This window comes from Spodoptera frugiperda, chromosome 23 (assembly GCF_023101765.2).
Source record: "Spodoptera frugiperda isolate SF20-4 chromosome 23, AGI-APGP_CSIRO_Sfru_2.0, whole genome shotgun sequence".
Classification (NCBI taxonomy): domain Eukaryota; kingdom Metazoa; phylum Arthropoda; class Insecta; order Lepidoptera; family Noctuidae; genus Spodoptera; species Spodoptera frugiperda.
In genome coordinates, this window is record NC_064234.1 from 7593640 (window position 1) to 7612078 (window position 18439).

An 18439-nucleotide genomic window follows, 5' to 3' on the forward strand; every position below is an offset into this window, starting at 1 on the left:
GTTCTCGTGATTTTGCTTGTATTTGACCATTTTTTTTTGTTTAAGTCGGCCCTACTCTAGGAAATATATTTGACTATTGTCGTGGGTACAAATACAAAACGGTCAATCCCGGGATAACAATGGGTCCCGACTGCTTCAATTTTATGATGACTTTCTTGTTTTAGGGATTTTTCATTTAAATATAAAGAAACGCAGTCGGGTTTTTTAGTTTATTAAATTACCTTTTTTATTACACAAAGTATGAATGGAGCTAGATTTAAATGTTTAGTTCAGATACAAATTCGTTTAGCTAGAGCTTTCTACTTCTGATCCTGGGTATCCCCATAAGTGGGCCATGCCGATATGCCGCTGACAAAAATGATTAAGGTAGGTAGGTAGGTGCTAAATGTGCGAAGAAATCATTGTGGGCTCCAGGAAGGTCAATATTCAGCAGTGGAATTACCGTCATTATTATAAAAGTATTGTTACAAAAATCTCAATCTTCAAATCAAATTCAATACTTTAATGCATGTATCGTGTATAGTGTGGTCTACAATTTTTACAGTGATACGGGAATTCGGGAGTGCCCTAATTAGCACGTGTGTACTTTTGTATGAACCTGAACTACCGGCTCGACCGGAGTGATACCACGGCCTCACAGAAAACCGACGTGAAACAACGCTTGCGTTGTGTGAGTGAGGTTACCGGAGGCCCAATTCCCCCTTCCCAATCTTCCCCATCCCCGAACAACAACCCTTAAATTCCTAACTCCCAAAAACCCGGTAACGCACTTGTAAAGCCTCTGGTGTTTCAAGTGTCCATGGGCGGCGGCGATTGCTTACCATCAGGTAATACGTCTGCTCGATTACCGGCATACCAAAATATTAAAATAATAAAAAAGAACTAAAATGTATATGAAAGATTTTCAAAGTAAGAAAAATAAGGTAAGATACAAATATAATATCGCCGTAAAAACAAGCGAGGTGCAATATGTATAAGTTCTCCTTTATACCAACAGATGGCGCTGATATCCGCAATTCGTATAGCAAAACGCGGTCACCCGGGTTTTTTAAATTGAACTTTAAAACAATTTTACACATTTTATCTTAGAGTTTTCACATTTTGTTTCATATCTTTATGGTTTTTAAGATATGTTAGCTAAACATGCACTATATATCTAGGTAATCATCTACATTATAACGAAGAAAATCAAAACAAAGTAAAAGAAACGTAATTATCAATACTGAACACTTGTAAGTACCTATCTAATTACTGTTGCGGTTTATTATATATTTGCTAAGTAATTTTGTTTAAGTGGTTAGAGAATTAACTGCTGGTCTTTTTTTGTTCGCGACACAGTTACGGGCACCTACATAACTAATAATATGCGTAGCATTCCGTCACCGAGCAGGTCGTACTTGTGACAAACACCATCACCACCATTCTTGCTCCCCGCGGTCGCAAGTCGGCCAGGCCCGCCACTCTTCCGTTCCGCTCGGCAGTAGTGCGCTGCACGGACGATACTACGCTCGCTATCGACGGAAGAAAATGTGTGTCGCGTCCACAGTGTACTAGTATTGTAGTGGCAGTGCTCGTGAGTTACGCACGCGGACTTAACTTTTTTTAAAGAACGATCTACTCAAATAATGATGGCGCCCGAGACTGTGGTGACAACTGAACACAATAAACCTGCTGCAGCTTCTCCTCAGCAGCAGGGCGGCGCTTTGGATTGGCTTAAACTCGACATAAACTATTTCAAAACTCCACCAGGCTTGTTGAAAATAATACAACTTGTAAGTACCTATTGCTTTAACTAATTGTACCGACTAACAACTATAGGACTTCTACCCATAGTTTGAAAGTGTTTACGGATTTAATAAAGTTAAGGATTAAACTTCACAACAACTTTTAAAGACGCTTAGCGGCTATAAGATTATTACTTTGATGGATTTTATGTAACCCACTCGTAGCTAAGGAAATAATATCTCACCGTAATATCTTTTCAGCATCTTTATAATATGGGTACCTATTTATAGAAAATAGAGTGTTAGAGAGTAAATTGGGTACACTAGACTGTTCTAGTTATTGGATACTTAAAAATACATAGTAATAAAAGCAACCGATGTTAATTAAAATATTACTGCACCTAACTCTACATGATGCATCGTATAGATAGATGTGCGCTCAAAGTTACAGGCGCACGTAGGTACCGTGAGAGCAAGTAGGTGCACAAGCATAATGTCTTTTATGCATATGAGTTATCGAGGTCATAAAACGTTGCATATTATAGCTGAGAATGCTTTTTGGTGTCGTGGAGGTCAGTAGGCAGCAAGAGGCAGCGGGGCGCGGCCGGCGCGGGGGCTGACGCCGCAGGTTGTACGCCGGCCCGGTACATGCGGAGGAGGCGAGCTAATCTTACCTACTCCTCCATTCACCAACGCTGTACAACGACTAATTATCTACATAGCATACCTTGAATATCCTGGACTGCAATTGCGACTATAAATATTTATTTATGGGAAAGTCTCAACAATTAGATATTTAATTCTTGTCTCTACAAAATCCAGAAATAGGTTGATAGGTACTAACAAAACATAATAGTGATTAAGGTGCCTTTACAGGAAACAAAAACAATATCGAATAATTATTTCACGTCATTATTAATCCTTGCGTTAAGTTTGTTTGTAGTTGATAAATAACAGTAACGCTACATCTATCAGAGATAGGGACCTAGGTTCCTACGATAATTGTTTACTTACCTTATGAAAGGAACCTAGAGCAGCTTATACAAGCGATCATATAGGTACCTACCGGGCCGAGCCTCGTAAAGCTAAAAAAGGAATTGACAGTGTCTTTACTATACTAAACATTTACAACCATGAGGAAAAATACCATTCAAACAAAAAAAAAAAAACAGTAAAAAACGTTTCTTAATAAATTCTTAGGCAGGGCAGGACTCACAACAGGTAAAGATGGGTCTCCACTAGACGTTTACACCAATTCATTCTGAATATTGTATGCAACTTGGCCGAGTTTTGAAATCTACGTCTCAGGTTTACGTTTACTGGATAATAAGTCGTTGCATTTGTATGATATTTTATTATTCTCGCATCGTGTTGTTTTTCTCTTGGAGGTTTCCGATTTATGACGTAGTCGGATGAAGTCATTCTACATAAATATAATTTGTAGGTGAACCATCTCATGGTATTTTAATATTTAGGTACTAAGTACTGGTGCTGACGATACGCACTGAATCCTACTCTTTAGTAATTCTCATAAAAGTCAAAGTCAAAGTCAAGTCCATGTATTTGTATTTTTTCAATGTTTATTTTTGCTATCGCGGCGTCTAATCCTATTTATCGAATGTGATAAAACTTAAGTCAATAGCTTAGTCATATGCAGCATATTTGTGTGGTTGACATTGATTTTCAGTTTGGCCATATGGTATTGAAAAATATAAGCATATTTCTTTGAATTACTGAACCTTCGTTAGTTTGCCTACATAATTACCTAGGTAACAGATAATTAATTATAGGTAATTACTTTCCATACAAGAATTATAAGTTATAAATGTAATTTTCAAAGAAAAAAGAAGACTTGATTTTATGGATTACTAAATAAGTGTAAGTGACAGTTCAACTAACCACGATTCGAGAAATTGATATTTTCTAAAGAAGATTTCAAAGAGTATCCTGGACTATTAAATCCCACCCAAAACATAAATGTGAAAGGCTGCCAAGTTCGATAATATTGGAATGCTTCGCCTATAAAAGAAGTGAGATCTAAATAAGTACCAAGTTCCATACACAGACCTTAGTTAAAAATGATATAACAAGTTGGCAAGTTTTCACACACTTTGTTATAAACCTACTAAACGCAATGAGTCAAGTATATAATTTTCTATTAAAACTTGCCAAGTTATATCATTTTTAACTGAGGTCTGTGTATGGAACTTGGTACTTATTTAGATCTCACTTCTTTTATAGGCGAAGCATTCCAATATTATCGAACTTGGCAGCCTTTCACATTTATGTTTTGGGTGGGATTTCATTTATTTTTGTAAGGTTTATTTCCTTTTTTCTTATTTTACTTTACTTTGACTAAATACAAACCTTCGTAACCAATTTTAGGTCGGTACGACCATTGGAAGATATAAATATTTTTTTGTTTTAGTTCCTTAGGGGTATGAATTTACATCTTCATTATTTTTAAAACCGACTCACACTTGGCCATTTTCAGATTTTTTCCTTTACCTTGACCTAAAGACCTACCTCCATGCCAAATTTCAAGTCAATACGACCATTGGAAGTGGTCTAGGTTTTTGATGAGTGAGTGAGTCAGTCAGTCAGTCAGTGAGTGTATAGTAAAAATAGCGATTTTCTGACGTCAATATCTCAAGACCTACAATAGGTACATTAATGAAATTTTGTATTTTAGATAAGTAAGTAGATCTCGAAAGATACTAGAAATTTCATATGCGTAGATAAAATAGATTTTGAGTTATAGGTGGGTCGAACTTGGCCCGAAATGGTTCGTGTAATATAACCCACGGCCGGTGTGTCGGTTTTTTGCTCGAACTTGGCGGACACACTGCCGTGTGTCTAGATATCTATTATGTTTAATGTCTAGCTGTAGTTACCTAATTGTAGTTTGCGGTTATACTTAATGTTAATATACCGATATCTTGCTACGTTTGGCGTAGTAACAAATTGAAAAATAACTTGTTTTACAACTATTTAATTAGTTTCCAAAAGCTGGTAAAATTTCATTTAAAATTTATTACAAGTCTTTCTTTTGTTAATTAGGTGTAATAGGTGTCACTGGTTATCAAAAACATAGGTAATGGTCACCGGGAATTGAGCTGGTTAGTCAGCCAGGAGGTGAGACACATAAGTAGTATTGCCTTATTTAAACTTTAATACGAAACATTCGTCATATTTGTCTGGGCGTGTGTTCGCCTTCGCCTACTCGAGCTCAACGTGCTGATATCATCGTCCGTCCTTGCCTCTGCCCAATAATACTGGTGCCCATATAAGTACCACTAATGTTATATTTGATCAATAATTTCAGCTGAACATACTTTATTTCTCATAAGGTTATAATCATTTATTCGACCTCTATTACCTAATGAGTAGGTACCTAATTAAAACGTTTCAATATTCGACACAGTGATAATTAGAATTTAGTTATTTGATCTACGAAGCAATCGTTAGGTAAATTATGATACCTTCATCATCTACATACATGATGTAATGGTGTTGCACTGCTATTACGGAATTACAATGAATGCAAGTTCGCAACAGGTTTAATCAGTAAAGTCACGTAATATTGTTAACTTCCTCCTGTTAGTCTTTGGATTCAATTACATTAATTGTGCTAATTAGAGCTCTTATTCATTTATCCTTTCGGATTAGTGAGATACGTGTCTAAACGTTAGAACTTTGTACTGATAAAGATGTTAGAAAGATTGCTGAATCTTTAAAATAGAAAACTATAATTCCTTCGCATCTTAAAAATAAATTCTTAGAACCGACTTCAGATGGGGGGAAACCAGGTGAATAAAAGATTGACTACGTATACTGCATAGTAGTTGGAGCCATGTGGACCAACACCCCTAATGCTGAGCTAATTTTATAAAGGAGAGCATGTGCATTCGATCTCTTTGATTTTAACAATGTGTTTTGATCTTGAAACTAATTTTAGTTATTGAAGGAAATATAAACTCGAATACCTTTCGAATAACCTTCATTTTTTAGGGTGATACATGCTTACATAATCTAAGTAATCCAAAGTTATATCGATTTCAGTCGTTAGTCAACAGACATGTACGAATATTATTTTTTTGTGAGGTATGATTCCAGTATAATACACAATTAAAACGAAATTAGTTTTGGATGTCTGAAATCTAATTGACAAAAACACATTTGACTAAATAAAGATTTTATTTATATTAGTTATATTATATTAGTGCAAGATGTAAAGGAAAACATTATGTGACTAGTGCGCCGGTTCTTACGGTAAAAACTCACAAATGCAGCTTTCGCTTTCACATTACGTGACATTACCAGATTCAGTAAAAACATATATATATTCTACGTGCAAGAAAAAGTCAGACACATAATCAAATAAGAAATTTTGTATACCAACTCTATCTTTTGTCGGCGGAATGTCTGAACCTAGCACAAAATTCTGCAATTGTGTACACATGAACATCAGTTATCAGCAAATCAAATAACAAATATAGGCTAGTGATTGTTATCAGGTACACGATCGGTTATACACCATGTACCGAACAGTGAAACCAGAAATGTCATTCAACTGTGACCTTAGCGGTTGGCAGCACTATCGTTGGCGTTGCCCGATTAATGTTCATGGAAAGAAATTAACGAATTCGAATGTACCGTAATGGATAAAGCTTCTATTATTTAAGTTTTATCAAAAATATTTAAATGTTACAGAATTAAAGAGTGTCTATCTACCTCGGTACTTTATACAATGTTTCAGTTATCGCAAAGGCGCTCATTATTCAGACAGAATGTATTTGTTCTGTACATCCTTGTTATGTTTCGTGTATGTATTAAAAATACTGCTCCGTTTCCGACTACTAAAGATACAAGTTACGTTTTGTTTGTTTTTGTAAAGGGAAGTACTAATTCTGGACGTAAACGAGAAACAAGCGTGATATTAAATATTAAATGTGTTTGTAATGTTTGTAAGGTTCACGTAATCGGCTATGAATATCCATGAACGAGCATACGATGACACATTACACGCAGACTGTACCTTTACATTAATTCAATCTTAGTATACACTTTTTGTGTGCTATTCATTCCTTTCAATTTCTGTAAACAATTTCAATAGATTTTTTATCTCATGATGGTTTTTGTCGTGAGTTTTGTGACGATTGAATTTAATCCAGCAGAGATAAAAGTTTGAAGTACCTATTGAAATTTTGTGGTTTTCGTCAATCCTACACATTTTTTTATATTATACTTTTGAATAGTTTCAAGATTTAAAGATGATTAATAGAAACCATACTTTAATATGTATTATAGTGTAATATTCAAGAATTATTGAACAGAGATTAGCGTAACACGCAACAGTTATAAGTAAACATTACAGTAACTGGGTAGCTGCATCGATCGCTCTAATATTAGGCACCCGTTACAACAATGTTTATTATTTCTTTTATTATTTTTTGCTCTTTGTTACGATTGTAGAGAACGCGATAGCTACGATTAAGACGATAAATCCTCGTGGAACAATATAACATTATACCAACAATAGAAATGTCAATGACCATACGGGCATCAAGAGATCTTTGGTTGTAACCTGAAAAACAATAAAGTAATAATATTTATATTACACGTCAAAAAGGAGAAAGACACTTTAGTGAACGGATCAAGATATGATAACGTTTGGAATATGTATTGAGTGAAAAAATAACAAGCATATTAACAGACGATTAAAATTTTGCATTCGTAGCTTATTCGAGAGCGACATCGGTGAAAGTTGGCATCAAAATGAAAGTAGTACTGTCAACATGTGGACCGCCATTGGCCATGGCCGGCCACCGGCGTACCTTCGCGTCTTCGACTCGACGCAGGCCGGTGTGACAACTTGTCGTTTTCCCATCATTTCAACCGCTCAATAACTTGTACTTGGGTGTATTCATAAATCGGTTTCACTAGGCACATATAGCTCTAAAACTAAGCCAACTGAGCTGCGTCTAAGTTGAGAGTTCAATGAGTTATAGTTACGCAATTCGAAAGTTTTCTCTTTATTTATCTACTTTCTTTCAAACCTCATCATCGTCCGTCGCAAAGATTTTGTCTGCGTTTAATATTATGCGGGTAACGTCTTCTATCTGGTAAATTGGTAATAGGTTATTAATCGTGTGATTTATTAGTCAAAAGCTTTGATCAATTATGCTCTGTTAACATTCCGTATTAGATTAGTTTTTTGAAATGAAAATTGTTTATTTCAGAGTAGACGATGTCCATATTTCGTTAAAAGTTACGCGGTTTCAGTATGATGTCACATTCAATATAACACACTGTGCTTTTGCAACGACTTAACGACTAAGTTTTTAGTATAAATTGAAATATTTCTTGTGAAAATACATAAGAACACGGTTAGCATAACAGAATAACTACCTGTTACATACTCACGTCGAACACAAAAATGTGTTTCGAAATTTTCGCATTGTATACGCCGTTTCAAGCTTACGACACACCTAAACGCCTAGTTCAGTGTACTGTATGCATGTAAAGCAACAGTGTAAGTAGGAAAGATTTAACTTGCATGCTCCTCTCAGGTACGTATGTATTCACAAAAGAAACCCAACTGTATATCTAAATAACACATTTAGCGTAAATTATCACAGCGCGCAGTCTGTAAATAGACTCAATGTTATAATTTCAGTATTATGCACTGAATAATATCTTTACATCTCGAGATGATTGTGAGCGAGCAACATTAACAATGCTCATAAAATGGTGTACCTAAATGTAGCGTAGTTATCAAGATTTAAAAGTTCTTTGAAAGATTTCGCGATGCATTGTCACATATCACTGTCAAAACACTGGTTGGCGTGGGGCGAGGCTGGAGAAAGTCGCCGTGTGTTATCTCTCATTATGTCACGGTTCTAATCGCGTTTATACCAAAGTTTATATTTAGCTGTCGCTACAGCACGCTCGATTATTTTGGGAGAATGCTCATCTGTTGTTCTCTTATTTTTCTTGTTAGCTTCGTCAGAAAACGGGTCATGGCGATCAATAACAATTTACGAATACTAAAAGAGTTTTCATATTAGAGTTTGAAGACATACATACACGCGTATGTACTTGTTCTGAATAAGACAAGTGTCATAACTACTCGTACTTTCATCAATTAGTCGAGAAGATCCTCGAGGCATTCGTTGTGTGACCTCTGGCTTTTGACTCCCAACACCTCTCAAATCGCCTCTATTGAATTACTTATCCTCTCAGCCTTGGCTTTAATTTTTTAATTAAGAAGAATGTAGTTAGACGCTAGGATGTACTGTAGGACACTGCCGTGCTTATTAACTTTTTGTTAAACTCATACAAACGAACAAGCACGTACAACTACACAACCTAGGCCAATATAAACGTATTCCCTTTGAATTTTAAGTTAGTTTACAGGATGGTTTTGGTTTTCGTCAGAATTATAAGTACCGGTTTATTAAATCGCTCACAATTTTAATATGAAGCAAAACTAAACATTCGTAGCAACATCTTACTTTAATACTATTCGGGTTTTCCAAAATTATAATCTACCAAACCACCTGGAAAACATGTAAACAACGTAAGTAATTATTCTTCTTGCTTGTTTTACTCTATCATGATCATCAAAAAACAAGTCGAGGTGTAAAGGTTTATCTATACTATACCTTATAAACGTAACTAAAGGTTTATTTTATTTCAACAAACCAACTTTCGTGTTAAAATTATTATTTCAAATTCATAGTTTGGTTAAACAACGGTGTCCATGGTCTGAGATGTGGATTCATGTCACCGAACCGCGACGTTATATTCACACACACATTCCCTGTGAATATAACATAGTGAGTGCCTATTGTTTGCCTCACAGGCCGTCAACTTCCCAACTCATCACTGATGCGACTTAGAGTCATCAACTACGATACAACGTTATTTCTGCTCATGTTCCGTTTGTGATCTTTAGACACCTATTATAATTATACGTATGTATATTAAAACATGTATAGCTTTCGTTTCAAGTCGCTGAAGGTCACGAGAAAAAGACACGTATACGTAATCGTGCCTTCAATATTATACGAGAACATCAAACGTGGTTCTTTGTGATTCATTTCCTTCACAGCCAGCATCAGTTTTTCATGTAGTTATGTTCATCTGTTAGTAAACATCGCTTTCGTCAGTTCGTGCTGCGTCGTCGTTGTCGTACAGTCACGGTTGCGAAATCAAGGTCAATGAAATTGAAATAACTTTCTTTGAAAATCATTCCGTTTGACTTGTCTTGTGCACTTTTCTAAACATGATATTAAATATTAAAGTTCAAACGGTGCGGTCAAAGCAATCGCTGCAACGGTCTGTGCGAGACTATAGTTATCATATTTTTGCGTGGAATGCGGAGATATACAAGTCGAAATAGTTCAGGTAGATACATATTTGTAGGTACTGTAATACGAATATATAGTTGTGAATGCCATTCGTAACTACCATTAAAGTATGCGGCTCAATTGGTGGCCAGGCACTTCGCTTGCTTAAAACGAAGTCTGACTAGATCTGTGGATTGCGTCATTTTCTTGAGCGTGAGCGAGCACCAAATTAAAATTCAACGTCAAATCTGCGACGATTGGCATGTTGTTAATGTGTTATGTGGGTATATTTATTTCATTTTATAAGATTATTTTTCAAGGCCGACATCGTTGTACCAGTATTTGATAATTGGATGTTAGCGACTTGACGCGGAACCTCCTTTACGTTAAGTGGAAATAAAAATACAATTGCACATAAATAGGTATGTCGTATAAGACAATAGCTCGAGTTACTTAACAACGTTGTTTAGCTGGTTTTTAATTTATTTTATCACGTAAATAGGTGGCTGGGTGACTACATTATATACATATATTAATTCTTCTGATTTCAATTGAGCATATTCATCTACATGCCCATAGTTCCTTTCAGAATATTCTTACGTATGTATTGAATATTGAAAGTTAATGAACATGAACACGTACATATCTACATGAGCAAATCGGAGGTGAAAGTTAAGTTTTAAGGTTACGAATCGGTTTCCATTTCACGAAGTCAAATCTGAACCCTACGCGGAAGTGTGGTCATTGAACCGACTAGACGGTTTGGGCAAGCAGCCCGGGCGCCCGCGCTGCCGCGAGCTCCACGTCGCCGGGCCGCGAGCTGCACGCCGCGGCGCCGCGCACGCCACGCCACGCCGCACGCACCCATTGACCCCAATGTTATGTTACTTGATTGCATTTTCACTTCGCAACCGTTGCGTTGCTGGATTGACTTCGATACAGCACCCTACTTACAGAACAGTGTCAGACAAACGCATTCAACATTTATTTATACTATTAACCGCTTTATGTCTATTTTGTTGGACATTGTTCTACAAACGTATGTAACGTTTAACGATATTTGGAAACGTTTAGCCAGGCATAATAGCAATGCTTCAATGGTTTAAAAATAAGCATGGATCGATTGAGCCACTTTAATTAACCGCCATTCTGAATAGGTATAAACTTCAAGGGCAAATTCGCATTGTACCTTCGCATGGTAGGCGAGTAACGGTACAAACACATGTAAAGTAAATAGTAACAGTTAATCGTAAAAGTAGCATTTAAACCATTAAGTCACGTCTATTTGTTATTTAGTAATTTGATGGTGTAGAGTCAACTACTTAAAAAAGTACGGTAATGTAATGACATCCGTCTTGTTGAAGATCTATAAACCAACTTGAGAAATGAAAGAAATCACGCGTATTATGAGTGTACAACTCATTTCGTAGTCGGACATAGCATACGATCAATATAGTGCTGCGTAGTCGCTTCGTAGTCGCGTCGTAGTCGCTGTGTAGCCGTTCGTAGGCGTTGCGTAGTCATGTCGTAGACGACGCGTAGTAGCTACGTAAACGTTATGGATATAGCTTATAACTATTTACAAATAGGTATAAGCTAAACTATCTTTGTCTAAACGCGCCGGTACAATACAATAAGCTTTCTTTATTTGAGCTGAAATTAGACAGTTTCGGGTAGCTTCAATTGCAACTCAAGCTGTTCGATGAAATCTGGATGCAAAAAGCTTTTGTGATCGTGTCCAAAGATTTGTTCAAACAAACGCTACCTCTGTCTTGAATGCGTTTATTTGTCCGATATTAAGGTGTGTCTGTATACAGACAGTAATTGTATACAAATTCTGCGGGTGTGTCCTATTATTTGTGGCACTTTCGTCAATAGATACGGAATACAGAGTATCGGAAATCCGGCCACGGTTTGTTATTTGGAGCGAGACTGCAACGTGTAAAAGCGACGATGGTCTGTGAACCCATTGATAGAGCTCGGTATGGCGGTCGTGTCACATATACGTCCCCGCGACAGCTCGGCCTGCCCCGCGGCTGCGCTCGGCGCCGCACTTTCTCCATATTTTATGCAGCTGTGCACGTGCCTCATTTGACACACATTTTCGTCCTTCCTTAGCGATGTCCGCACATAAACAATGTGTTTGTGGAGCGGATGTCATCTAAACACTGTTTGTGTTGATAATTCATTATGCTATAGCCCATCAGTCAATGTGAGCGGTTTCATTTTAAGGGCTCCGTGGGATGGTTGCAATTTATAGTAGGTAGACAGTATTTGCCTGTTTGGTTATCGGATGGAATTTCTACAAACAACACCTGTTAGCGGGCATTGCGACAGAGGGTTCGTGTTCGCGCGCGATATCAAACCGGTTCGCTTCGTAGAGGCCGCGCGCCGCGCTCCGCCGTCGCGCTGCGGTGCGCGTTGTGGCGGTGCGGTGAGCGCTTACCTGCGCCCGCGCATGCTTGCCGCCTTCTTCGATGGACGCTTACGCTAATGGTTCACATTTACCTGACACCGTTGTCCTAGTGGTACCGGGAACTACCGCTATTTTATCTATTACTGCGTGCTGGTTATGTTATTTCAAATTATATAGACACGTGTATTGACTGTCGACGGCTTAAAATAATTTGTCTTTTGATGCACATTGGAAAACCGAGTAATTAGCTGATTGATAATTTTGGATCGTTCAATAAAGGAATTTTAAAGAGCACGTTAATTATAATGCATTAGTTACGTCACAAAATGAATGGCTACAACAATTAAATAGAAATCGTGTTTACCGCGCAATTAATATTTTAAAGTCTCTTTGTTGAGTTATTACAAACCAAATTCAGGAATGTTTTTATTATTTGTAATTACATGAATATACAAAATGGCATTAACTAGGTATATTATTTTCTAAAATGTAAAATTTGTATGCAATTACCTTCTATCCAAACAACTTGCAAGAAAGTGAATATGTACAGACTTTATAAATTCTGTACAATTTCCCCAATGTAACATCATAGACAATATTTGCTATTGTTACAAGTCCCGCAGCCAGCTATCGTGTATCTAATTTAGGAGACGTCCAAGAGCTAAATGAGTAAAGTTTGAATTTGATTCAGTTTGATGCAAGCGAGTCTCGGTTTCACATGTTTACGTAAAATGTGGAAAACCGAATTTTCCCCTTTGTGACAATATTGAATGTTATCGTTTCAGCGATAAAAACTCTTATCTAAACATCAGTGTCATGCATCTTTAGTGCCGTTAGTCATTCCCTGAGCCCATTGTTTGACTCACACGAACTGGCTTCAGAGGTTACAGCATAATACCACAATAATAAATTCAATAATCCTGTGAATAATACTAGATTATTTACTATTCAATGAGCACAACAAAAATTTGTCATGATCAATCGATGTGTCATGTTCTGAGATAATATTTATCACATTTTTCTAGAGACTAACAAAATTATCAGAGTAGGTATTATTAGTCACCTGGGCTCCGGCTCAAAGCAGGAGAAGGAAGGGGCTGGTTTTTAGTCAGTAAAAGTCTGGCAGATTTTCCCCCTCAAAAAAGGTATTATTAGTTATGTGTCAAATTATATCTAAGGGTAAAAGTTTTATTTCCTCCATTCAATGTAATAGCGAATTAGGGAACGATTTTAGAAAATATTACCAATGTACCTAAGGTTTTATTTTTTAATTATAAAACTGAAATGGCTAGCAACGTAACGATTAATAAGCATAGGTATATAAATTACTTCTTTCGTGTAATAATAGTGTTATGTATGTCACGTAATACAATTTTAATAAAAAGTGATAAATACATAATTATATACCTACTAGAATTAGATTGATAACCTATCTGGGTATTTAGTGAGGAACAACAGGTGCGCGTTTTCCAAACGTAGACACGATATGATTCACTTCGATTGGAATGTGAGTATATTACGTCCCAAACATAAGTATGATGATTTGAGACAAAGACACTAACTAACAGCTTGGACCGTTTTAGATTTATTTCTATAAAAAATCCTGTCCCAAAAATCTCCCACGTTGTTAAAGCCGGGCTTTGGAACCCCACTGTGGGATGCTATTACAATACTACATTTAAGTTGTAATAATAATATTAGCTTGCAGTTGTTGAGTTTATAACAGTTTCACTTATTTAATACACCACAAAGTCGCATGATTAAAGACTGAAAAAACTGAAACTCGTAAACTGATCAATCTGGTAAACGTCAAAAAGATATTGATCTTATATGAAATTGTAAAAACAACAAAAGAGTGACGTCATAAATGACAACTGTTATTATTATTGGACAAGAACAAAAGATCGCAAGTCAAAGTTATTAACGAAAAATGTTTTAACAAATTGGTTATTTGTTTCCAGGCGCTCGGTATCTTGTGTATGGCGCTGGCGTCGCCGTGGTACTCCACGTGGTTCGTCTTCGTAGCCGTCACGAGTTTCATTACCACTCTCATTTGGAGTTTCGTCTATCTCCTCAGCATCAAGGAAGTCATCAAACTCCCCATCAACTGGGTTTTGTCTGTGAGTATCCAACTAATTGTTTATTGTTCGTGCTAGGTTCTGTGGTTCTAAAGAAACATCCATACGTATCACATAATATTGATACACTATAACAAACTGCAATAAACTCTTTGAGGTGCAGAACAATTTACAATTTACATACATATGTATTTACAATTTACATACATATGTATGTAAATTGTAAATTTATTGAACAATAAAGGAAAAAAAAAAACTCTAATCAGTGAAGTGCTGAGAGATCACAAATTTAATTGGTGTCGTCATATACTGGATGTGGTTGCATGTGTTACTCGTAGTTACTCACCAGCCGACCAATCGTATGCTTTGTAATGGTGACCGTTTCAATTGCTGCATTTGGGAAAAAAGTGTTAATGAATTATTCTAATTAAAATTACCATTAGTAGTATAGAATTTAGCGAATTGGCGGTGTTTCGCGCCCGTAACTCGGAAATAATGTAGAGTCACCGGTCTTGCAACTGACCTCTCTCGATAGTGTCGGATTGCTTCTCTGAATTTTGAGAATATGAGAGCAGAGTGCACTCGTGTTTGTATTGTACACACACTTGTGCACTATTCTAATACTTTTTTCTACGTAGTTGGCTAGTTTCTGATATTGGCTGCCGTAATAACTGAAATCGACCAACAATGTCCGTTAATAGACTTTATTGAAATATCTTTATTAAATTTGATTTCCTGTAAACTACGGAAAATAAAAACAGAAATTCGATTTAATGTATTGATCAAGGACGTTGGTTGGCGTGCATCAGAGTGATTAATTAATTTGCACTTGATTATATGTATTTATAAAAGTTGATTGAAACGTAGTATTCTGACGATTGCTATGTAACTGTTTCAGGAGCTGATCAGCACCAGTATAGAGACGTTTATGTACCTGATCGCCTTCATCGTGCTGTTCGCAGCGACTGCTGGCTACTACGGCGCCGGCTATGGAGCCAATGTTGCAGCAGCTGTAAGTATCATCGTTCAACCTCACAATGCCTAGAAAAATAAATATTATTATTTATATGTTTTGGCATCACCCACGAACGCAGAAAACATAAAACTCAAAACACATTAAGTTTATTGGTAGAACGCAGAGAACTGTTTTATTTTATATCATCATAAATGCTCGATGGATTGATAAAAAAACATCACATAATTTGCCCCTGTGGCTCATTTTAACGTCAGGTGTCATGCTCGTGAGACAGGTTACGTAATAACTAAGGATTATTAAATTACATCGCACTTCGAGTTTTCGGAACACTCAATATGATACCTGCAATTGATTTATTTAGCTATTTGTATCTACCCAAATTAAATTAATGTATTCATCTAAAATAATGTAAGAATTTGACAAGTGGTGTACAACACAGGAGTTTATATTATTTAATGTTGCACAGTAAGTTACAAAAAGTAGCTTGCCAATGCAAGCTAAAGCCATATATTAAAATCATAGATATATGAAAGAAGTTTTATATTTCTATGATTAAAATAGTAGTAATGTTTTTTAGTAGAACTGTTTTTTATATTTCCATGATTAAAATGAAATTCATGATATTACTAAAGCATTTGAGTACGTTTTATACCCCTCAAAGTCAACATAGCTACTAAGAATCAGTTATCACGATTTGTTGCTCGGAACCAGTTTGACAGCTAATAACAATTTATTTATAATAATGCTTTAATTGTGATGATGTCAACCAACAGTTAGTGGCGTACTATAGGTATTGATGCCCATTTACGACTTAACAATAGCATTTGAGAATAGTGGTGGAGATTTTATTTGTTTTTCGGTGTTATATGGCTGTCTATGGCTAGGGTGCGTGAGTTGACCAATAACGTGATGTTATGCTTCCAGCCTAGTACTCACAGAGATGACGCAAATATTATTCGATTTAAATTTCGCTATGAAAGGTTGACTTAATTAAAACTGTATATATAAAAATCATTTGCTGCTCGTTCTTCTACGTATGTAAAAATCAAATACTGTATGTTAGTCTTGCTGGCTGGACCTAATGGCAAATTTTGGACTAGAATTATTTATGGAAGTCCAGGGAAGGTTTAAAAGGTGATAAAATAAAATGTTTGAAGCAATAGGAAGTTTGTCGGGTTAGCTAGTAGAGGATAAAAATATTTGAATGCAATTAGCTTCCACAGGATAACACAGACGGAAGTCATTGGTGTTTTAATGGGTTCTTATCAAGTATAATGGTTCATGTGATTTTAATGTATGTATGTAGTATAAAATATTGTTAAATTTGATAGTTATTGAAAATGTGGGGCCTTCTATAACCAATTAAAATTAGGGATTTAACTATGACTGTTACATGGCGATGGCTATGTAGGAGTGTGTATTAATGCCATACCTTTGTACACACATAGAAAAATGTAGATATACATTTTGATTTCTGTCCATGCTTACGGGAAAAAGTGATGTTAAATACAAACGCATACGTTCAGCCAAGGCTAAGTTTTACAAGTTAGGTTTCCGTTATGAGCTATAATAAGTATAAATGTTACACGTTCCGACTACCATTTGTCTATATTTTATAGAAATCTAAGAAAAATCCAAATATTATAGTTTATGATGGCCGAAGATCAATTAAAATTAATTTAGTATAATAATATCTAGAAATGAATACTAGTAAGTAGGTTTATTGCAGATAATTTAGGACACAAGTGTTAAGCTTTAGATCAATGAAGATAGTTGTATGTTCAGTTTTGTGAGAAAGACGACGAAACTAATCTTACTTTCTATTTTGTAATTTGCATATCGACTGCCTACTTATGCTTTCGTAGGTAGAGTTTCGATGCAACCGATCACGTTGGGTAAATTCATCATATTCAGAGATCCTATATGATTTAATATTTTGTAGTGCAAAGATTGCATCGTAGTTTTTGAGTACGCCATGATTAAAATTCACGCATTTCATTTAGGTTGAAATACTTAGTTTTTGGTGCTATTTAGTCTAAGTAAAAATACTTGAATATAGCGGAACAAAGTAAAGATTGAATTAGTTAGTTGTTCAAATTTAATAATGTTAATGTACGACATTGATCCCATTTAGCAGGCTTGGGTAATTTATTTAATAATTGTAATTGTGTTTGTTTGTACAGGTGTTCGGTATCTTCAACACGGTGGCGTACGCAGCCAGCGCGTTCCTGCTGTTCAAGGAGCACCGAGGATCCACTGCGACGGGACAAGTGGCGTGAGCCTAAACCCTACGCGCATGCGCCGCGGCCACTATCATAAACCTCAATGAAAGCCTATCATCGTACCGTTCACATTCGTTTCGCTTTCGATAAAAAAAAAACACCGAAATCTAACTGTATTTTTCACGAACTGTTAGCACTTGTTTTAAATATTTATGTTAATGAACAAACTACACACATTACATTAATGAAAAGTATAAACATTATACAGACATTGACATTGTATAAAATAATAGAGCACCTACATGTGCCCACGTCTTTACAAACATATTGATTTCATATTCGAAGGTCTTATGAATGTTTTATTAACTGCCAGGCTGAAGTACACATAATAAAACTATTAGGTATTTATGATAATTGTATGATTTTATCTGAAGCGAATATTCCATCGCAAATGAGAAAATACTTTTATTTCATTGATCAAAACCGTCTGCTGATAGGTAAACATAAGTTTGTAATTTATGTATAATTTATATTTATAGTATATTTAAAAGTCATAACACACAGTACGGTTTCATATTAATAATTATAGAATAATACTTAAATTAATGGCCATAGATTGTGTACGTGTAAGGTATATAAATGGTAAGCTATGCTTTTAAATGAGAGACC

General features: G+C 35.9%; 1 protein-coding gene across 1 annotated transcript; it reads left to right on the forward strand.

Moving 5' to 3' along the window:
* The first annotated feature begins 1404 nt into the window (after positions 1-1404).
* On the forward strand, positions 1405-17910 carry LOC118266899 (CKLF-like MARVEL transmembrane domain-containing protein 4). Its single transcript, XM_035580518.2, has 4 exons — positions 1405-1772; positions 14456-14614; positions 15471-15584; positions 17732-17910. The coding sequence occupies exons 1-4, from the start codon at positions 1626-1628 to the stop codon at positions 17825-17827; spliced, it is 516 nt and encodes a 171-aa protein (XP_035436411.1). The 5' UTR covers positions 1405-1625; the 3' UTR covers positions 17828-17910.
* Positions 17911-18439: the final 529 nt, after the last annotated feature.

What these genes read in the sequence shown, in the direction of transcription:
- LOC118266899 (XM_035580518.2), top strand. Translation starts at nt 1,626, where the DNA reads ATGATGGCGCCCGAGACTGTGGTGACAACTGAACACAATAAACCTGCT. An exon ending in TGTTGAAAATAATACAACTT is followed by an intron (nt 1,773 to 14,455) that starts GTAAGTACCTAT and finishes ATTTGTTTCCAG; the next exon opens with GCGCTCGGTATCTTGTGTAT. An exon ending in GAGCCAATGTTGCAGCAGCT is followed by an intron (nt 15,585 to 17,731) that starts GTAAGTATCATC and finishes TTGTTTGTACAG; the next exon opens with GTGTTCGGTATCTTCAACAC.